Below are 15,372 nucleotides of genomic sequence, written 5' to 3' on the forward strand. Positions count from 1 at the left end.
CACAGGCATGTGAAGGTTCAAGTACAGCAATATGAACTGAAATATGAGACAAAACAACAACAGGCCCCCATCGCTTGACACCAGTGTAAGGCAACATTCAAAGCAGTATCCTGAGGGAGACTGCACCAGCCCTGTACTCTTGCCAGTAAACAAATCAACCATCAGCGTAAGCATGTACCACACAAGTTGGCAGAGTGACTGAGCAGCCAGGCTCATCTCAAGAGGGGCCAATGGGAGCTGCAGGGCACAGATGGCACGAATACAGAAGCTATTCCAATGGACATGACCTCAGTCTCCCTCCAAGAAATGCACGCAAACACAGGCACCTGTGACCAGCCATTTTCTGATAATCACATCATTCCACCAATCCACCTGGCTGACCGGCATCTGTTACACAAAAGCTAATCCCCCGCCCCTGAGCATGACATCATTAAAACAGTCATAATGGCAGCCCCTATCCCTGACCTTACTGGGCTTCGTAGGCAAACACGGCCAGTACAGTACCACGCAACTATACTCAGAAGCCGGAACCCAATGCAGATCTACTCACAATACATCGCTCCACAAATAGGAATATGCTACATTACTTGCAAAGAATAACGCTACACGGTTAATATCAGAATAAAATTTTAATGCACATCAAATTCACCAAGCCCATACAGCTATTAGGTCATAAACCCCAAAATATTTTTCATTACTGTGGGCTGCATCCGCAATAAATGACCAGCTTCTCCTTGTGTGACGCCCTGTTCCTTCATGGTACACAGGGGCTACATTCACGTTCAAAAAGGCAACATGGAAGCGCCTAGAACCGCAGGGCCGTCCCATTAGGTAGGCACTAGTCCAGCTGAAAGGTTGATATGTTGCTCCTAGCCACTAGTACTGCGTAAGGGCATGTGGCCCATTGGCGATCGTCCCATAAGATCGTAATGGTGCTCCACTTATTAACTCGAAGCAGCAGGTGTCGGGAGTAAAAGCCATCTGCAGGAGTGGCATACAGATGGCAGCGGCAAAAGGGGAGGAGATACCTGTCACCCAAATGAAATGAAAAAGAATAGTATGGGCATCAGAACTTCATTTGTATTACTCACTTCAATGATCACACTAAATCTACAGCCATATGCATGCTAGCCCACTCAAAAGGATTATTTCCACCCAAAAATCACTTGCGAATCATAACTATATAAATCGAGGTGAAAACACTATTACAAACGAGTGTTTGTGTGCATGCGTCTGTTAAAACAGAATCCATTAGATGGGATTAGTAACGTGCATAGACACAAGTGTTGGAAGGCGCGTCGAGACAGGGAGGGTTCAACAAGGGCAGATAGACGATGGTCCCACTATGGCAGCTCTGCATCACATAGCGCAGGGGAAGGGGATAGATTCCAAAAAGCCATGTACATGGCAAACTCTCAATTAAATCATCTGTCCATGCATCCATACATCATTCCCTCATCCCGGTATAAAAACGCCTGATTATTTACTCACATAACATTTGAAATTTCCATTTAGTCTGTGCGTAATGCAGTCTGCAAAATCCACTGTGCTCCAGGCCGGAATTCTAGTGTTGTGAAGTAACATGTATTTGGGAACGTCCTGCCTTATCGTCCACTACGCTATTGCGCAACCCATACTATTCATATCAATCATTGCATTCTCGCCATGGCCCCTGTCCCAAGGACATTAAACAATTGAACGTTATATTTGCAGTCAGACCTGTGGGCGTCTCCTCGCCGCTAGCTGAAAACCGAAAGCGCTGTCCTTCGAATTCCTCATTTGCAACATCACGTCGAACAGGCATCTGTGACCGCTTGAAATCACAAATTCATCCATGTAGTGCGGCAGTGTGTGAAATTGGCAACTGGCTTCACTCACAAATGGGACGCCCCGCCCGTCGGTGAACCTCGGTACAGTGCTCGCCCAAAGGGGATTGCAGCTGGCACAGGTGGAATGAATCACCACAGGTGGAGGCTATACAGCCTGAAAACACATAAATTGCACACCCAACCCCCTCCCACAACCACACCCACTCCAAAATGCTACCGGCAGGACTAGCGATGTTGGCCCTGGGGGACCTGATAGCACTGCAAGTACTCCAACTTCAAGAAGAAGACGAACACCAACTACTACAACAACCGGCCGCACAGAGGAGACGCAGGAAGAGGAGGAGGGCAAGGCAGGGCCAGCAAGGCCCACCAGCACAGCCACTACCACCACGCAGGCAGCCCGCAATCCCACGCCTCCGAGCTCATCCGTTCAACCTCACTGCTGAGCAGATCCACACCCTCTACCGTTTGGACCGGGACACCATAACCGCCATTGTGGACATGACACACGCTGACCTTGTCAGCATGATAGATAGCCCAACCGCCATCCCACCCCTACTGAAGGTGGTGTCTGTACTCCACTTCCTGGCCACAGGCACCTACCAGCACACAGTCGGACAGTTGCATGGCATTTCACAGCCACTGTTCTCACGGACACTATTGCAAGTGCTCGATGCCCTCCTGAAGCACGCAGACGACTACATCTCTTTACCACGCTCGGAGCAGGAGATTACAAACACAAAAGTGGGATTCCATGCACTTGCCAGCATACCGGGTTGCATTGGTGCCATCGACTGCACCCATGTGGAATTGGTTGTCCCACATGCCATGGAGGTCCAGTACCGCAACCGGAAACAATATCATTCTCTTAATGTACAAATGGTGTGTGACTCCAACAGGATCTTTACACATTGTTGTGCCCGATTTCCTGGATCAACCCATGATTCTATGGTCTTGAGGAACTCTACAATACCACGCTACATGGAGCGACACGCAGGGAACAGATCCTGGCTACTCGGTGAGTCTCATTTCATGCATGATAATGTGGGGTATGTGATGCGGCAATGACCTGGCAGGAAGGGGGGGGGGTGCGTACGTAGCAATGTCATTCCACAAACATCCTTTATTGTCCACATACAGGTGATGCCGGGTATCCACTGAAGAGATGGCTCCTTACACCACTCCGGAACCCACAGAACCAGCATGAGGAGGACTACAACCATGCCCACTCACGTACCCGTGTAGTCATAGAACAGGCATTTGGCCTACTGAAGGCTCGTTTCCGCTGCCTCAGCAGGTCTGGCGGGGCACTCCTGTACCGCCATGAGAAGGTTGCAAAGATGGTCATGGCATGTGTCATGCTACACAACATGTGCGTACGTAGAAATGTGCCCATGCCCCCTGACGCAGAACTGCAAGCACCTGAAGATGGTCATGATGAGGCTGGGGATGTGGCAGCACCTCAAGGAGTCCGCGAGGCACAGGAGGCCCGTGAAATTCGTCAGAATATCATGGATTCATGCTTCTAGCACTCACGCCTGGTGGCTGATACATGGACACGGGACTTGTGGCACTGTGTGTGTCTGGAACATGCACAATGTGGACTGTACGCTTATAAAGGCCTCGTACACAAAGATAAATGTCCACACATCTCATTGGATGATTATGTAATGTTTATAGCATATGTGAAATTATATTACACACCCCATCGACCCGCCACCCAAGTAAGCCCAACACCCCCCCTCCACCCTCCTACCTCCCCCCCGAACACCAGTGTCCAAAGATGCTCATTGTCAGTGGGCAGACGCTATTGCAAGCCCCCTCTCCGGGTATCAGGGACACCCCTGCCTGTGGAGCGCAGGTTCCTCCCAGATGTACGTTGGGGGCTGCCCTGGACGGAACTTGCAACGGATGATGTCTCGGCCTGCTCACGTCCATGCATGTCCCTAAGGGTTTGTGAGAGCTCAGTGAGCACACGGCGCACAGCGGCAAGTTCACCACATACGTCTTTGGACGTCGCATGCAGTTCCCCCCTCAGGCTCTCGGTGCTTCTCTCCATTTGTACCCTTAGTGTCTCTGTACTTCGCTCCATTTGTGCCCTAAGTGTCTCAGTAGATGTTTCTATGGCTGCCTTAGAACCCCCACATTCATCAGCATGCTCCTTGAGGAGCGTGGCCAGTTGCTGCTGTTGCACGATCACCTGGTCGAGGGACTGTTGCCTCTGCTGGGCCATGCCCATTTGCGGTGGTGTCACAGAGGGGCTGATCACCTCATGTTGCCTTGCCACAGGGCTTGTGGGGGATGGCCAGTCGTCGTCTTGTGGGTGCCCCTGCGTGGTATCCTCATGGTGTACGGGATGAAACAAACAGGGGGATTGAGACAGGTCATGGATGGGTCCTACATCGACAGCACCGTTGTCTGTGTCGGAGCATGCTGGCATTAATGCAGTGTCACCTATGGTGCTGCTGCCACCAGAAGCAGTGCCTTCTGTGGCATCCATTGGGGGGACCTGTGGTGCTGCTGGTGTGGGCATGCTGGCTGCTGGGGTGCCTGTTGAAGTCCCCTCCTGTGTGCTGCCACTTGATTTGTGCTGCTGCCGTGTCTTGATCCGTGCAGCTGAGGTGGAGGGTCTTTGGCCGTTGGTCTTGGCCCTCTTTGCAGGTGTGCTGGTAGGGGTGTCCTGAAGCTCGTCGTTTGAATCGGACCCTGTGGTGGAGTAAAGGAGGGCGAGCGTTATTTATGGGTCTGTGGAAATTGGAATGGCAATGTATCACATGCATTGGGGTGGTACCTGAGGGTGATTTGGGTCAGGGCCTTGGAGGTGGTTTCATTTTTGTGTGGATTGAGGATGCAGTTGTTTTGCAGCCTGCAGTTAGGGTGTGCATGCTGCACGTGTAGAGGGTGTTTTTAGGATTTTTGATTATTAATGTATTTAATGTGAGTTTTAAAGTGCGCTATCAGGCCAATGTATGTGGACGTTCTCCTGGACATGTGTTTCTGTTGCACTATGTGGACACATGGTACTTCACATGATTGGACATTGTGGATTTAGCATTGTTTTATTTGGCCCACCTACCTGATTCTTCGGATGTCTGCACTCCTTTCTCCATCCCTCCGACTCCCTCTATACTCTCCATTCCAATGGTGGAGGCACAGATTTCTTCCCAGGGGGTCAACTTGATGGGTGATTCCGATCCTCCCCCGGTAGCTGTGGCAATGTTACGGTTGGCTGATAGTATGCTCCGTACGCGTATCCGCAAGTCGTCCCATCGCTTTCTGCATTGCTGTGGGTTGCGGGGTGCGGTCCCCACCGCACTTACCCGCTGTGCCACCAGGGCCCATATGGCCTTCTTGTTCGCAAGTGCCATCCTGGTCATTTGCGTCGAGAAGACGACGGCAGCATTCTCCTGGAGGGTCTCTGTGAGCACGGTGAGTTCCTCATGGGAGAAGTGGACCTGCCGCTTGCGGTCGCATGCTTTTTTAGCAACTTTTCCCATTTTGATTGTTTTAACTAGGGTGGCTAACGGGTTGGGATGTGTCTCAGGGTCGGATTTTTGATGGTTGTGTTGGGATTCTGATTTTATAGGTGTACGGCGTGCTGTTTCCCGTTCCGGCCCCATGTTTTTACTTCCGTTTCCGTATATTTACGGTCACCGTATTTTGCGATTACCGCTCATTACGGTGACCGCTATGATGGGTGGCGGAATTGCACCTAGGGCGCCGTACGACGGCGGTGAGGGGCGTTTTGGGGACATTTCCGCAATCGCGGACTTTGCACTTCCGCCATGGCGTAATGCTCGTGCCCGATGGGTCAGAATTAGCCGCACTTTACTCCATCGTGCAATGGCGGAAACGCTATTTACGCTATGGCGGTCAGGTCAGTTACTTTCCGCCAGGGTCGTAATGAGGGCCTGTGTCTTGTTTGTGGTTGATACTCGCACTTTTCACTTTGAAAAAAATGACATTGCGTTTTTGAATCCAACAACTATATCTCAGGATTATGGCAAGCATTTCAATCTATTCAAGATATTGAGGTGCAAATCTACTGTTACAGCTAAGTGAGTATTTCTTAGTCTTGGTGATAAGTATATACTGACTGGTGGTTACTCTGTGAAAACCATCAAATTGTTGGTTGATAGTGCTTATGAATGCCATGTATTGATAGGTGACTGAAGCAACAAAAGGGTTATTATGTGTGGAGCACTAGCGAAATCTAGCCAATGTTAAAGTACATTCTTGAGTGTCTGGGCTCAGTGTTGCCATTCTAAGGGTTGTAACGTCTTATTAGCACCTTGAAGTGACTCTGCACCGAAAAGCGTTATAAGGGCTCTACAGAGTGCCTTGAAAGCCTGTAGTGCTCTGCTTACATTTACCACTCTGCATTAAAGGCCCTATAGCCTCATTGGGAGTGGTAACTATGTGAAACTAAAAAGGAAAAGCAGACAATTGTTCCTTTTGACTGCTTTGGAGCCTAGGAGCATTAATAATTTAAAAAAAAACGGCGCCTTCAATAGAAATGGAAGATTATTGTTCAGATAAAAGTAACTTTCAATTGAGCATTCAAACAATTGCACAGTTTAACATGGTGTCCCATTATTGTTTCCTATGATCTCATTTGGTCCTGAATGCAATGAGGTGTACCTTATTTTCACCAGTTTGCTTAAATTACCATGTGCATTATCTTGAAAGTTCATTTAACAGTTATTAATTTTTAAGTACATACTTCTGTCTGAGCAATCTCAGCTTATTTGCTATTGTGTTGTATCCATGCAGTGTCATATAGTATCTAGCTTTACCTCTCCACCACCTGCAGAGCACAGTTGTTGCTTTTGTACCTCTCAATGAAGTTTAACTATGGAAGAAGTGGCATTGGAGTTCCTGTTTTTCTCAAAAAGTGACAGTAACATGGCATTTACAACGCGCCTGTGCACAAGTGTTTCTAGGCGCAACAAGACAAGGAGGGGGAAACAAAGGAAGGACAAAATTACGATCTTACTAGGCCTGGAGTCATTTAGATCACACAAGTGCAGGGAAGATGGAAGGGGAAAGTGCCAGAGGGAGGGGAAGTGCAGTTAACTCACAAGTGCAGCCAACAGGTGGGTCATAAGTGCAGAGAGAAGGGACTGTAGGGTTACAGATACAAATCCTTAAGTGCTGAGGAGCCCGGAGGGATTGCAAGGGCAACTGGACACGTATTAGCCTGGGTTTGGGTTCAGAAGGTGACGAGGTGGCCAGTGCATCAGAAGGGGAGATGAAGAGGGAAATCGGAAGTGAAAAGGAACGTCTTGAGTTGCTTCCGAAACCGGAGGTGGTTCTGCTCAAGTTTGAGAGAGGCAGGGAGGCTGTTCCAGAGAGAGGACCTAGCCGAGGCGATAGATCTGCCCCCAACTCTCTGCTTAGAGAAGCATCTGACCCTTAGAGAGTTGGATATGGGAGAGCTCGAGAAGGAAGACATTTTGGAAGAGAAACTTAGAAGTAGAATGGTCCCAGGCACAAGAAAGTCTTTTGGACAATACAGAGGGTCTTGATAAGTTGTAAAAGTCGGAGAGTAGAGTCAGGAAGACTTAGAAAGAGGTTGTTGCAATAGTCCAGCCTAGACAGGACCAGAGCTCTGGAGAGAGTGATCCTCTGGGGCAAAGAGAGAAAAGGAAGAATACCTATGAGGAGGTGCAGCTGATAATTTGACTTCTTACAGATGTCAGAGATGTCAGTAGAGAAGGAGAGGTGGAGTCAAAGATGACACCACAGTTCTTATCCTCACAGGAAGGATCAGGAAGAGGGCCCAGAGTGGGCTGCCAGAGAGAGAGAGGAAAGGAGGGAGAAGGTGTCTCAATGAGGTAGATCTCAGTCTTACTGGCTTTAAGGCAGAGATCATTGGTGGCACACCATTCCTGAATTGCGGCCAGACAGTCTGATATGAGAGAAGAAGCAGAGGTGGCTGAGTGGAGCCTAAGAGAGAGCTGAGTGTTATCGCATAACATTGAAAATTGGAGCAGAAAGTAGCGATGCAGTGGTTCCAGCTAGTGGCTGAAGAGCCAAGGAGAGATGTTAGACCCCTGGGGAACACCACAATTGGAGAGAGAGGTATGAGAGAGGAAAGACGCCAGTTGGACCTGAGAGGATTGGTTAGTGAGAAAGGGGGTCAACCAGGCCAGGGCCTGATCAGTAATACCAAGGTTGTCCCAGAGCCGATTGAGCAGGATGGCATGGTTGACTGTCAAAAGCAGAGGATAGATCAAGGAGAATGAGGACAGAAAGGAGATTAGAGTCAAGATTGGAGAGCATGTCCTCACAGGTATTCAGGAGAGCTGTTTCTGTGTTTCTGGCAGCTCTGAAGCCAGACTGGTGGTCATGGAGGCAACCAACAGATTCAGTATGTAGATTAAGCTTGGAGATGGTGCTATTGTAGTAGCTTACCGCAATGGAGGCCATAAATGAACTGCCGGGTACCTTCCAATGTTCCATCACATTATAACACACAGTAGACAAGGAACTCACTTCTATTTAGCAATTCATCATACACGCTAACACTAGCTATATCTCCTCCTGAAGAAGTAAACTATTCCTATGTGTAGTATATTTCCCTATTAAGCTACAGGAGTAGCATATTCGGAATCACTGAGCACTGCCTTTTAGCTATATTCTGTGAAAGCTTGGCAGCTATTGTCTGTGTTTAGCATGTAATGATTGATGTTGATTACCTAAAATTACATATATTGATTGGTTGCAATTGTCTCAGCTTGGTGGTTATTGTCTTTGAGAACTGTCTATTGTTTAGTGCATGTCCGTGATAACTTTCTGTTGATTCGTTGGTTTTGTCAGTGGTAAAGGTTTCGATTGGTTGTTATCATCAGTGAGATTTGTCCATTGGCTTTCTCCCAAGGGGATACTGCAAAGCTGGAGACAGTGTGGCTCTCAGGGATATGTCAGAATGAGAAGAACGAGGTGATGAGCAGCAAACTGGACATTGATAACATGGCAGGTGTGTTCTACATGCTGCTAGTGGCCATGGGGCTGAGTCTGCTCGTCTTTGCATGGGAGCACCTGGTCTACTGGAGACTACGCCATTCGGTCCCACAGACCCAACAACTCAACTGTCTTCTTGCTGTGAGCAGGGTGAGTAACAGCTGCGCCACTCTCACCACCAACCATTAACCTGATCATTCAACCCCCTTAGGGTGCCCCAAATAGCAGCAAAGCGTGCTAGACTTGTCTCTCACTGTAGCATCCATGTGTTTATTTCACTTCCTCTCTTCTGCCCTAATCCCCCTTCCCATTTCCACTACCAGCTGAATTTCGCTTCGTGCAAAGGGAACCACGATCTGCTCTTCTGTTCAATTACTATGTCTAAATTCACAAATCTTTTCAAATTCCTAACACTTGCAATTCCCTCCCAAACTACAGCCTCGCATTAAAGACGTTCTTCTTGATCTGGCACCCTAAGAGCATTGCCCTGGAGTATTAAGTGCATAACCTTTGAAGTCATTATAATGTCACCCACCTATGAAGCTGCATTGGGCACACCTTCCATATAAAACCTACGGCCCGGAGACACAGCAAACAGTGCCTTTTATATACCTTTTCCCTGCTGGAGATACAGTGGTCTTTTTAGGATCCAAGTTCTTCAGCCCTAGATATGAAGTGAACATCTCTCTATACAAAGACCCAAGGGTATCCAGTGATTTCAACGAATAAAAAACAGAGAATGACTTTAATAACGAAACAATAAAGATGAAAAAATATTGAATGAAAAAAATATATATATATATGGGAGCTGACGGGTTAAAACCGGTGGGGAGGTGTTGGGGTTGTTTTCAAAAGCATAAAACAATGGGGGGCTTGGGGTGACTCCCCAAATAAAAACATTTTAAAAATTCAATATTTTTGCGTTATAAACGTTTAGTTGTAAAATCATTCTCTGTCATTTAATTCGGTAGATCACATAGCACCAGGCCCAGGATCGAGAGATGTCATTCCTGCTGACATATCCCTACACTCTGGAGATGCCATGGGCAGTCCCAGATGCAGACACATGATCTCTACACATGCAAGCACACAGTGCACTCCACTAAAAGTACACCTGCTATGTCACCTAGTCCTTGGCATCTCTACCAGCTCCCAAAGCAGCTTTCTCCATTCATCATCACTGTCTGCTCTAAGAGGCCACAGCGGTTGTGTAATTTCAGGAAGGTGGGATGGAGTAATATTGAATGCTGATAAGCAATTTGTCTGCCGCCACTGTCTCAGTTTTTTCCTACAGATGCCAGCATGCAAATGTAGGGACAACATGCTCCCCCTGCCTACTAACACATACCCGCGTGCTCTCCCCATGAGGCTCATTGATTCCAAATCTATTTACGTTAAAAAGCTGTCCTTGTAATGATAAAACTGATCACAAGGAGCTGAATGCACCCTCCTAAAATCCACTCACCAGAGCTCCCACCATTCCCAGCATACGATGATGCACTTCGGGAGTCGGGAAGAAGCATAGTTGCAGCCATCTGTGGAACTTCCCACCCCCTTCCTGAAGGGCTCCATAGCCATCACAAACCTCACATCAACTGTTTCTGACTCCCACAACCACAGTCACCAACCATCTGATTGAGAATCATTGCCCATATTGAGTCCATAAATGTAACTTCATATTTATACTAATTTAGGAAAGTCTGTAAAGTGCAGTGACACACAAACTTGGCAATTGGGCTAGCCATTAAAGAAAACATACACACACAATGTGGTGCCTTGCGTGGAGAAGAGTTTCTGATGTTCCTCTCTCTCTCTCTCTCTCTCTTTGCAGGGTATTTACAGCTGCTTCAGTGGAGTGCAGAACCTTGAAAGCCCCTCTGGGGCCCACACATCAGACACCACCCCAAACACGGCACAGGCTAGCGTGCTAAAGATGCTGCAGGCCGCCAAGGACATGGTGTCATCCAGCAGTGTGGGCAGCTCTCTTGAGAATGTCACGCGCACCATTGAGAATTGGACCCAGCGAAATGAGAGTCTTCAGAACCCCTTCCACGTCAAGACGCCTCACCTTGTCACACAGAGCACTGCTGGTCCTGGAAGAACAGCCCTTCTGCTGGGCATGCCTAAGAAAGCCACGGCACCTGCTCTTTGTGGGACGCAGGCCACATGTGCGGACACCAGCCTGCAGATGTGTGAGAGGTCAGTGAGTCAGAAGCCTCTTGCTCTCCATCCCCTCGATCTTCAAAGCGGGCACTCAGGAGACCAGTTCCTTCCAGTTCCCACTATAAATGGCTCCACCCAATTGTTACTCAGTACCCAACTCCAGTCATACCCTGGACCTCAAATGCTCACCAGCACCCTCTCAGAAGGCAAGGCTTTCAAGAGGCTTCCCTTGCCGGACATCTATACTGGCCACCAAAGCCCAGCAGCCAGAATGAATGGGAAACTGATGCCCGTTCTCACCAGGCATCAGGCTCTGGGAGAGGGCTGTAACCTTAGGACTTCTCACCCAGACAGGACAGTGCCTTCAGCTGACAGGAGCCTGGTCCCAGAAGGATGCTTTATGCCCGTCACATGCAGTGGCAGCTCTGCCCTGAAATGCAAGCAGACTTGTGGACCCCTTAATGCGGCGCTGACTGTACCGAGGAAAATGGAGCCACCACCCATCATGGGGAAGGAGATGCCTCCGAAGAAAACAACCCTGATAAGGGCTGCTTGGGAAAGGAATAAAAGGCTTCAAGCCCTTGGAATGCAAACAGGAGCAGAAGATCCCCGCCATCGGCCGGAAATGCCAGACCTGTTTCACGATGCAGACATCACCCCTGCAAATGAACCTGTTCCAATTCTCCAGTCAGTCTCCCCCCAAGTGGCATGTCCCAACCCCAACTACAACGACAGATTTTCACTGGCCCACCCCTCCCCTTTATGGAAGGAACCAAGGTTACTGCCGCCTCAATCAGTGCAACTACCTCTGTACCATGATGCATGCCAGCACAGCATGGCTAGGGTACAGCGGATACCAACAGCACCACACAGGGAGTGCACCTATGCAGATGCTTACAGTACCCGGCCAGCATGTATTGGACTGTTTTGCCCAGGTACGGCCATCCTCCCTGATCCTCCCACCTCCGCTTCACCCTGCTTAGCTCACACCACTTGGGCCACAGGCATCAGAGACATTCCAGTGGAGGAGGATATGCTAAGGAACTCCTGTGTGCACCACATACATGAAGGCTGCAGGGAACACAGCCTCCCGGACTCTTCCTTCTCGCAAGCAATGATGATGGGCGAGCGGGATCTGTTGGCTGCACATGGAATGACCATACCGTACTGTGGGAAGTCTTGGAGGAGACTATCAAGCTTAGAGTCAGAGGTCTAGAATGGGTGGTAGATGGCAATACAGAGACAATTGCTGCTATTGTCATTCCTGCATGCAGAAGATACCAAACCATAATTTGCATTTCAAGGCAAGTTCTACACTCAGGCTTGAGACAATTGGCTATTTAGGTTGGGGACTAACGAAGACTGCATGTTTCTCTCACTATGTGATTGATTCTGACCCCTTTTCCTAGTTAAATGATGATTCCTGAGTTCAGAAAGCATACCCGAGGGTTGATCTTCAGTATGTCTTCCTAGTTTGATGTGAATTCTGTTCCGCTAGTCCTCTGGGGGTGATTCAAGTCAATAGTCCTAGTCCCAATGAGTGATCCTAGATTAATACCCCTCATTCCAAGGAGAATTGGGAGGCAATAACCATGATCCAGCAAGGTATCCTCAGTTGATACTTTAATTTGGATATTCAGAGTCCATATGCCTAATGCCAAGAATGGTATTGGCTTGTTGTCTCACAGGCAATCCATGACCCCGGTCCCAATAGTAATCATGAGTCCTTCTTTAGCCCACATGTCCAGTCTTGGAGGGAATCATTAGTGCAAACTTCCAGCCTCTTTCGTGATCCTGGGTTGAAATGCATTGGCCCATGAGTGAGCAAGAGGTCTTCTTCCATGTACTATGAGTGATCCGAGTCAACACTCCTCCAGTTAAAGGCAATTCAAATTGCATTCTCCTAGCCCCATGGAGAATCCTGAGTACACAACTCTAGTCCCATATATGATCTTAGGTTCAAACTCTCCCTCTAACAGGACATCTTGAGTCTGAACGTCTTATTCCCATTAAGAATCATCAGTGCTTATCAATGAGAATCCTACAGTCATCAACCCAGGCTGCGTGAATGGTTCTGACTCCACACCACTAGTCCATGCATAGCCTTGAGTTCATTACTGTATTCCAATAGGGCTAGGGCCTCATTACAAGTATGCGGTGCAGTAGAAAAAGGCAATAAACATGCAGTTATTCTGTGCATCACCGCATCAGCGTACCATAGGTTTGGCAGTGATGTGTGACTATACCTGGGTCCCAGTGCCAAGGACCTCTAATACCTGTGCGATAAGGGCAAACTTTCCCAGCGTGTTCTTGGAATATTGTGGATGTAACCTAAGTGTGTCATGACTTCATGTTCCCTTCTTTTCTTACTAGTACCAAGCAATCTTTTTCACAAAGAGAAATACAATCAAATATAAGAACGAGCAGAGAGCACCTCCTTTCCAAAGAAGCTGAATGCTAGATGGACAATGGACCTTCATGTCAACATTACAAGGGCATTTAGATTTATGTTTACCATATTTGCAACACAAACTCACAGATAATAATAAGCAAAATGCTGCAAGAAAATCCACGCCTTGCCATCCAAAAATCAGCAAAATCAGTGGAATTACCGCCAGCCGTAATTATGCCGAAATCCACATGGAGTCCTATGGACTACAAAAATGGGAACTTTCACCGCCTAACACCACTTGTAATCCAGCGGTAAATCCACCGGACCAAATAGCAGTAACGGTAATTCCCTTTACCAGAATTCTGGCAGTATTACCACTGGAATACCGACCCTGAATCCAAATTCATTGCTCTATGGTGGGTTCTGAGATCATTAGTCCAGCCCTTCGTGCTCTACTTAGACAGTCTAATGGGGAGCTTGTTCTCTACATTCTTAGTCCCATAAGTGGCTTTGCAGTTATTTTATGGATGGCTCAAACAAATTCACGATGCTGGGGCCTCTTCCATTTTTCCCTTTGTCCAGCATCACCTGACCAAATAGTGGCCTTTACCATATCTTCTGCTTCGCCAGGACCAAATGTACATGGACAGCTGAGAATGTGAATATGTTTGGAGCACCCCACTGCCAGAAGGATAGCCTTATTATTTCCAGGTCTGCCCAGTAAGTGTGACTCTGCCTGTGCCCCAGTGCCAAGGACCTCTAATACCTGTGCTGCGAGGGCAAACTTTCCCAACGTTTTCTTGGAATATTGTGGATGTAACGTAAGTGTGTCATAACTTCATGTTGCATTCTTTTCTTACTAGTACCAAGCAATCATTTTCACAAAGAGAAATACAATCAAATATAAGAACGAGCAGAGAGCACCTCCTTTCCAAAGAAGCTGAATGCTAGATGGACAATGGACCTTCATGGCAACATTTCAAGGGCATTTAGATTTATTTTTACCATATTTGTAAAACAAAATACACAGATTATCAATTTTTCTAGCTTTACTTTGTAAAAGTACATAGCAAGTGAATGCATCGAACAAAATTGCATCGAATGCATTTTTTAAAACATGTTTTTAATGGGGGTCTCCCTAAACTTCCTTTTGTTTACCCTTTAAAACCCATTAAAAATAAACTAAACCCTTCAGCTTCAAAAAACATGCATTCAATGCTTTTTTTCAATGCAATTTTTTAGATGGAAAGGCATTCGATGGTATTGCATTCGATGTAATGACCAGATACTCAAGTGAAGCAGTCAGGTTTCTTACCCAAATTGCAGGTTCCAAACAGCTGGCTTATCCATGATGCCAGGCTCCCGCCAGAGGCACGCCTTTGCAAAAGTACATGGTATCGCTAATGGTGCAGCATTTCAATTAGTGGAAAATGCTTTGTATTTCTAGAGCGTTGCTCATCATTTTATTATTGTTTTTTCATAACTGTTGGCAATGTGATAATAATAAAATGACAAATGCTTCTGATTATTCTTATCCCGCCAGAGTTCCCCTGCAAGTCTTACTGGATCTAAGTATTGACGTTGAATTCAAAAAATTGACAAAGCTGAAAATGAAGACATTTGTATGACGGAAATAATACCTACCACAACAGCGACAATGAAAGCAATAATGAAATTACACAACTGATAAAAAAAAAACATGCTGAATAAATTATGACGAAAACTGTTACTTATAAAAGCAAATATGACCAAAACACATTTTTCAACTACAATTCTTCTCACCCTTACACATGGGAAAAACTGATGATTCTTCTTTTCACCCCATTCTCAACCTTTACATTTTTGTTAGCTACATCATACCGTTCTCCTACGCTAATCAAGAACCTTGTGTCCAACAAACTCCACATATCTTATATAAAAGCATTACGATCACTCCTCAATTTGCTGCATACCTTTACGCTGCTTCCTACATGGAACGCTACATGAATGCTCTAATACACTCAGTGAACTATTTACTGTTAA

The 15,372-nt window shown here is 47.1% G+C and overlaps 1 protein-coding gene across 4 annotated transcripts in view; it reads left to right on the top strand.

Moving 5' to 3' along the window:
• Positions 1–14,949, top strand: part of GRIN2C (glutamate ionotropic receptor NMDA type subunit 2C) — an 853,359-nt gene extending 838,410 nt beyond the window's left edge. For all 4 annotated transcript variants that reach the window (XM_069654855.1, XM_069654858.1, XM_069654856.1 and 1 more), the window contains 2 exons: positions 8,713–8,945; positions 10,627–14,949. In XM_069654855.1, the coding sequence (XP_069510956.1) occupies positions 8,713–8,945; positions 10,627–12,174 (1,781 nt within the window). In that variant the 3' untranslated portion in view covers positions 12,175–14,949. The remainder of the gene's footprint in view (positions 1–8,712; positions 8,946–10,626) is intronic.
• Positions 14,950–15,372: the final 423 nt, after the last annotated feature.

This window comes from Ambystoma mexicanum, chromosome 3q (genome assembly GCF_040938575.1).
Source record: "Ambystoma mexicanum isolate Mex_15411 chromosome 3q, UKY_AmexF1_1, whole genome shotgun sequence".
Classification (NCBI taxonomy): domain Eukaryota; kingdom Metazoa; phylum Chordata; class Amphibia; order Caudata; family Ambystomatidae; genus Ambystoma; species Ambystoma mexicanum.